General features: G+C 46.0%; 1 protein-coding gene across 1 annotated transcript in view; it reads right to left on the bottom strand.

Annotated features, from left to right (window-relative positions):
- ttc27 (tetratricopeptide repeat domain 27) overlaps nucleotides 1–7,500 on the bottom strand; it is a 119,618-nt gene that overhangs the window by 20,938 nt on the left and 91,180 nt on the right. The window contains 1 exon segment of the mRNA XM_062519740.1: nucleotides 3,694–3,921. Coding sequence (XP_062375724.1) covers nucleotides 3,694–3,921 — 228 coding nt within the window.

The following is a 7,500-nucleotide window of genomic DNA, read 5'->3' as shown; positions in this document are numbered from 1 at the left end:
GGGCCCAGGGGTCAGCGCGGAGGAAAAAAGCAAACTCAATTACCGCATCCTCCGGCAGGACTGACCTCCGAAATTAAATATGGACAAAGGGCAGAGAGGAGCGGAGAGAACACACACACACACACACACACACACACACACACACACACACACACACACACACACACACACACACACACACACACACACACACACACACACACACACACACACACACACACACACACACACACACACACACACACACACACACACACACACACACACACACACACACACAGAGAGAGAGAGAGAGTCCTTGGGGCCATGTGAATCTGACGCCACTGTCTCCTCATTGCTCATCATCTCTCTCCGTTCTGTCACACCTCTTCCCTGGCTTCATGAAGCCTCCCTCTCTCACCGTCTACTCCTCACTCACATGCTCTTATCTCAATATTGACGCAAAGAAATTATGTTACAGACAATGATGTGTGTGTCTGTCTGTCTGTGTGTGACGTATCTCGTGTGCATGTGTGTGTGTGTGTGTGTGTGTGTGTGTGTGTGAGAGTGTGTGTGTGTCAGTCTGTGTGTGACATATCTTAAGTATGTGTGTGTGTGTGTGTGTGTGTGTGTGCGTGCGTGAGAGTGTGTGTGAGTGTCAGTCTGTGTGGAACGTATCTTAAGTATGTGTACAGTATGTGTGTGTGTCAGTCTGTGTGTGACTTATCTTGTGTGCGTGTGTGCGTGTGTGCGTGTGTGCGTGTGTGTGTGTGTGTGTGTGTGTGTGTGTGGCGGGTGGGACACGGAGGACAGAAAGAGAGTGTGAGACAGAGAGAGAGGGAGGATACAGGTCCAAACTCTGGAGACCCAGACACTGGAGACCCAGACAGGACTTCCTCTGCCTGACAGGGAGGAAGGGAGATGTGGTCACTGAATGTGTAACTGTGTGCATGTGTGACTGTTTGAGTGACTCTCTCTGTGTGTGTGTGTGTGTGTGTGTGTGTGTGTGTGTGTGTGTGTGTGTGAGAGAGAGAGAGAGAAAGAGAGAGAGAGAGAGAGGGAGAATGAAGGGAGGGGAGACTGGGGGCTTTTGCGTCAACTCTATTCCAGGGTGTGCGGCATCCAAGAATTCTAGACACCGAGAGAGAGACACAGGAGTCTGGCCTGACAGACCGCTCACTCTCGCACACAAACCTGGTCTTCCTGCAAGAACCACGGAGAATATCAACACTGCCTGCACTTGCGGGGAAAAATATAACAATTCAATATTGCCATCATCATGATTTGAGGCTAGCCCTACGGGGACTGGTTTAAAAAACTGAAAGGGTACAGTGTACTCATAAACTATGGCATAGCTTCGGTAATATATGGCCATCATGCTTTTTAATCATCGAGAGGAATGACTGCTATATCGTATAGGGGAATGTGTCCTTTTTCCACCAGGCACTGACAGGAGCTTGTAACAGTTTGCAGATAACAGGTAAAGATATGATCAGACACACACACACACACACACACACACACACACACACACACACACACACACACACACACACACACACACACAGACACACACACAGGGAGAGAGAAAGGAACAAGAGGCAGCCGCAGTCCCATCATGACACTTTGCTGTAGTTTAGGGTACGGCAGTGCAGTATTAGTGTGAAATACTGAGTGTCGGGTGGGGCAATCAGTGGAATGGGGGACGGGGACAGGGACGGGGGGTGCTGTGTGTGTGTGTGTGTGTGAGGGGGGATTGCATGAGCTACACTCCAATCAGGCGAGCCGAGTGTGTGGCGCGCTCTGATAAGCCTTGCTATCTGGTCCTGGCCTGCAACTTGGGGGCTAATAAATAATGGGTCTATCTAACGTGTGATATCCTGCTGCGCCTTTCGTCCCCCATATTACGGCTCGGCTTTATTTCTGTAGCACGGATGCAGCGCTGTCGGGACGAGGCGACCACCATTTAACTCCAACTGACCAAATACTGACCACCTTGGTTCAGTACATAAGGATAGGAGGCACACTGGACCTGTGCTGCAGTAGGGACAGAGGAAAGATGGTAACTGTGCTAGCAGAGTTACACTTCCCCGTCGCATATGACAGTCACTCGGAAAATAACTGGGAATGGGAAGTCCAACGACTCCTTCAATTCATCAAGGTGACTAACAAAGGTGAAGAGCAAAGGGGTCTACTAACAATACTTAACTACTTTAACCAACACTCGTCAGCATTTGCCTGAAACGCAGATCATTATGCAAGTTTTCACCCTCCCCATGGTCCCAAGTGTTGGGAGATTCATGAGAAATATTAGTATATCAGCTATATTCTTAATACTAGTTATACTTTAATATTAGCTGTATTAGAGTTAAGTGAGTTGGATTTCAATGATAGTGTTGGGAGATTCATGACAAATATTAGCATACTAGTTATATAACCCTTGATCTTTTGTTGGTCTATATGTGTATAGAGAGGTGTTTGCACACGTATACTACACTTTTTAAATTACTTTTAGACTACAACATGTTTTTTTAGAAAGGTCTGACCAGGGACTGGGGTTGCAAATTAGCCAACTGGCTAGAAACCTTTTACAGTGAGGAGCATATGTATTTGATACCATGCTAAAACAGGAATATAAAATCATCATTTGACAATTGATCTTAATGCCTTAATTAAAAAAAAAGAGTAAAAATAAAACCGCCAAGGACACCAATTTTCTTTGTGATTGAAGAATGTTTCGTAAATAAATAAATGTTTTCCTTAAATGCTAAGGGAAGGAAGTATTTGACCCCCTATGTAACCCTATGGGAATTTAACACATAGGGTTAATATAGCCAGGCAGATTTTTATTTTTTAAAGGCCAGCTATTTCATGGACCCAGGATATTATGCATCCTGATAAAGTTCCCTTGGCCTTTGGAATTAAAATAGCCCCACATCATCATATACCCTTCACCATAGCTAGAGATTGGCATGGTCCTTTTTCCAATAGGCCTATTAGCCTGTTTGATTTGCATTGAGCTCAATGAGCATCAAACAGGCTAATAGGCCTACTGGAAAAAGCTCCATGCCAATCTCTAGATATGGTGAAGGGTATGTGATGATGTGGGGCTATTTTAATTCCAAAAGCCAAGGGAACTTTATCAGGATGCATAATATCCTGGATCCATGAAATAGCTGGCCTTTAAAAATAAAAAACTGCCTGCCCCTATGTTAACCCTATGTGCTTAATTCCCATAGGGTTACATAGGGGGTCAAATACTTCCTTCCCCCTAGCATTTAGGAAGAACATTTATTTATTTACGATACGTTCTTCAATCACAAAGAAAATTGGTGTCCTTAGCGGTTTTATTTTTACTCATTTTTTGAATTAAGGCAATAAGATCAATTGTCAAATGATGATTTTATATTCCTCTTTTTAGGCAACTTTAGCATGGTATCAAATACATTTTCTCCTCACTGTATGTAACACATCTACAGACATTGTTATGCCATTGACTGTGATAGCTATGTATGTAATAATGTGCGCTGCATTGTCCCTGACAAATAAACTAATAAATAAATAAACAAAATAAGTGAGTTGGATTTCAATGATAGTGTTGGGAGATTCATGACAAATATTAGCATACTAGTTATATAAGTGAGTTGGATTTCAATGCTAAGAAGCAGTATGTAAAGGAGGGTGGTGTGTAGGCGTGTTGGTGCGCTGGCGTACCTGCATGGGGTTGATGCGGACGGAGCGCTCGAAGCACTCGACGCACTGCTGGAACTCCTTGTGGCGCAGGTGCAGCAGGGCCTTGGAGCGCTGGGCGCGGGCGCTGCGGTGGCGGGACAGCTCCCAGGCGCGGTCGTAGTACTGGTGCTCGCGCAGCACGTCGCCCAGCAGGCAGTAGAGCGACGGCGTCTCCTTCTTCTCCAGCTCGCGCCGCAGGATCTCCTCCGCCTGACCCCCCAGAGGGAAACAACGGAGAGACATGCTTTGGCAATGTTGTACAATGTTACATTCATGCCAATAAAGCTAATTGAATTGAATTGAATTGAATTGAGAGAGAGACAGAGAGAGAGAGACAGAGAGCCACAGAGAGAGATAGAGAGAGAGAGAGAGACAGACAGAGACAGAAAGAAATGTAATGGTATGGCAAACCAGCAGAAAACTATGTGTACAAATGTGTGTGCCAGAGAAGGGATAGTTGCTGTGGTGTTGTAGGGGTGTGCATACGAATATTTAAAAATATTCCCTCCAACAGCCGACAGTGTTAACCGTAGGTTATGTAACCATGATTCTGTGCATTACAGAACACCCAAATAGGGACATCAGTGTAGTGTGGTCTCAAACAGTTATTCAGTTATTCAACTCTCCGTGCACACCCATGTTACTCTGGATCCAGCGAGACAACAATTAGAATTTGTTCAGCGAGTCACTCTGGCGAACCGTAACTATGCTCATCACCCATGTCGTTGGAGACTATATCGGTTTATACCATTGCTTAGTCAAATTTCCTATTGTGATGCGCTATTTGGAACGTGCATTCTTTTTCGATAATAAGCACGGCTATGAAGTAGTTCCTTTTTTGGGCTCATCACACTTGAATATTAATTCGCCAATGTAAATGTAACGGTAAAAACGTTGTATCTAAGACAGCGGCAATATAAATGAAACTGATAGTAGCAGTGGTATACAGTAAGCGGGATAATCAACTCAAAGCCGTGTGTTTTAAAGGAAAATAATGCACTTATCAAAGTGTGAAGGCCCCTCCGCCTGCGGTGGGGACCTTATTATCACTTCGAACGTGCATTATTTTCCTATAAACGCAACGTTGATTATCCCTTACGTAGGAGGGCGAGCTAAACCGATGGAGGGCAACATTGCGACGTTGGAATCAGTGAGTAAATATTGCCGTAGTGTTATTCAACTGCAGTGATATTTTCAAACGCATGCTTGGTGCTGCTCCTCAAGTTGGGCCATTTTCATTACTCATAGCCAGACCCTAAACCCTTCTAGATAGTCCAACCTTAGTAAGTTACACCTCACACCGTATTGTCAGTCCCTGACAGTCATTGACGAAGGACTGTACCTTACTGTCCATTGTCCATTGAATATCACTGATTGTAATAGAGTGCATAATTCTTCATATCAGGTCCATATCCACTCATTAAAGCAGAACTGGTTCAAGATCTAGCTTCATTCCCCATCATTGCACAGTCCTATACAGTGCTGCAGATTCTCCAGGCAGGGCGCACCCTTTGACCCCAGATGCACTCTTCCATTCCATCGCTTATCCTTCCATCGCACTGGGCATATAAGGAGTGTGATTGCAAAAAAATCTTAATGACATTCCTGGACGCTGGGGCCTCCTTCTAAGAGATTGGGCGCTGCCAGGGCAGTGGGCACAGGGCTTGCACTCCGCTCCGGCAACCTGAAACCTCTCTCTCCGACGTGCCAGGCATCCTCCTGCCCTGATAGAGCCATCACCGTTCGGGCAAATTACAGGGAATTACAAATTAAACACAATACGCCACGCCTGGATGCTGAGATAAGCAAGGGGGGGTGACAGCTAAGTAGCGCAGCCTTTCATTCCGTGCCAGGAGCTTAACAGACTGAGACTTCAGGGGCAAGGGGAGGGTGTTGCGGGGTGTGTGTGTGTGTGTGTGGAAAGGGGGGGGGGGGGGGGGTTAGCAATGCGCGTGTATGCTACCAACACTGCACTCCTGATGAAGGGGAGCTAATTCAGACTAACGCAGGACTAGCGCCTCATCTGGCGCCTTTAATTAGTCCTCCAGTCATAAATTAGCAGGTGGCTGATGAAACGCACGCAGAACTGCGAGGGAGACGTGCGGCTCGCTTCCAGTTAGCCGGTTTGTGAGGTGGGGGAGTTGGTCTGCCGTCACGTTTCCAAAGGGGGGGTTTTACGGGAAAGCAGCGAAACTGCTGCTAGGGTGCAACAACCGTCAAAACAGCACAACACAGAGAAGAAGGTGGAAAGAAAGGAGAGAGAGAGAAAGAGACAGAGAGTGAGTGAGAGTGAGAGTGAGAGTGAGAGAGAGAGAGAGAGAGGCCTAAGGAATGAGCAAGCACATAGCTAATCTACCCCAGACAAACTCACCAGACTGGGGGAGAAGCTCCTGCCAGAAAGTCTGGCTCCATCTTCTCCCTCCCTCTCTCTCCCTCCCCCTCTCTCCGCAGCGCTGCAGTTTCACTACGGTAATCACGAGTTGCGCCGAACATCATTACTACAGCCTTGTTACAGTAAAATCGCAATTTTCCTCGCATAATCCAATTTAACACGCTGGCAAAGACACACATGCAAATACAACATCTGAGCTCACACACGCTCACACACACACACACACACACACACACACACACACACAATAATTAAGACTGCAGAAATTCACCTCTTTTAAAACCCTTAATAGAGTCCTTTCATTTCCTGATGCATAAACTTAGCAAGGAGGAGCCTTCCATAGAACTCAGTGCTGTGCCGAGGTGACCCTTTTGGACTTGACAGTAGAGGTGATTAACTTCCTGACACCCTGTACAGCTAGACCATGGAAATGACATCTGTGCTACCCGGGACAGATCCATAGGTTACTGTGAACGGTTAATGAAAATGGTCACATCTTGGCTAGACTATTTGCAACTGCCAATGTAGAGCACTGTTTATTATGCGTGTGATATGGTCGACATGTTCCCATGCATGTACATGATTTAACTCGTATACAGGAAAGGAATACATTTATGCACGTCACATAGTGGCTGAAGAGTACTGGTCTGAAGTAAAACAGGCCCAAAACTTGTCGATAAATTAAAAAAAACATCTCAGATTGTTGCGTGAATCGAGTTGATCAGACCGAGGAGAGTTGCTGTTCTCCTGCTAAAACAGCTCACGTCGTCCAGCTCCTACTAAATGCCAGTACTTTTTCAATCACCTGCTTTATGTAGCACCTCGGCTCTTGAGGGGCCCGGACTAATCGTATATGCTATACATGGACAGGGCGAAGCAGACCGTCTCCTCTGAACGCCTCGCACTAGTCTCTCGTCTGTGCACTAAGCACTTACACACAATGAAGAACAGGGGGGATTAGGAGGCATTACACAGACCCTGGGAAGAAAAGTGATGAGTTACCGAAAAAAAAGAAGAAATTTCTGCCATCCATGGCACTGAAAAATAAAATGAGACAAAGAGACGCTGAGGATAGAAGGAAGTGAGGAGCCTCAAAGAAGGTTCCAGAAAAAAGTAAGGGAAAGGCTATGCCTATAATGATGTCTCTACTCCCCTTCCCCTCTCAACAGAGAGAGAGAGAGAGAGAGAGAGAGAAAAAAAGCCAGACTTGTTTTGTCTGCACTTTAAAGTGAAACCCTCTTGCTCTCCACACCAATAAGCAATGTCTGGGAAGTGTTTCCAGGGCTGTTTTTGGCCATGAGGGCTTCTTGCGCGTTTGCTGGAAAGAGGCGCGGTTAGCCCCGTGAAAAGGCTGAAGAAAAAAAAAAGAGAACACATTGCGACAAGCATGCTGGAAC

Source organism: Sardina pilchardus, chromosome 18 (assembly GCF_963854185.1).
Source record: "Sardina pilchardus chromosome 18, fSarPil1.1, whole genome shotgun sequence".
NCBI lineage: Eukaryota > Metazoa > Chordata > Actinopteri > Clupeiformes > Clupeidae > Sardina > Sardina pilchardus.
Note: the sequence above shows the minus strand (reverse complement) of the source record. Positions and strands in the feature narration are given on the sequence as shown.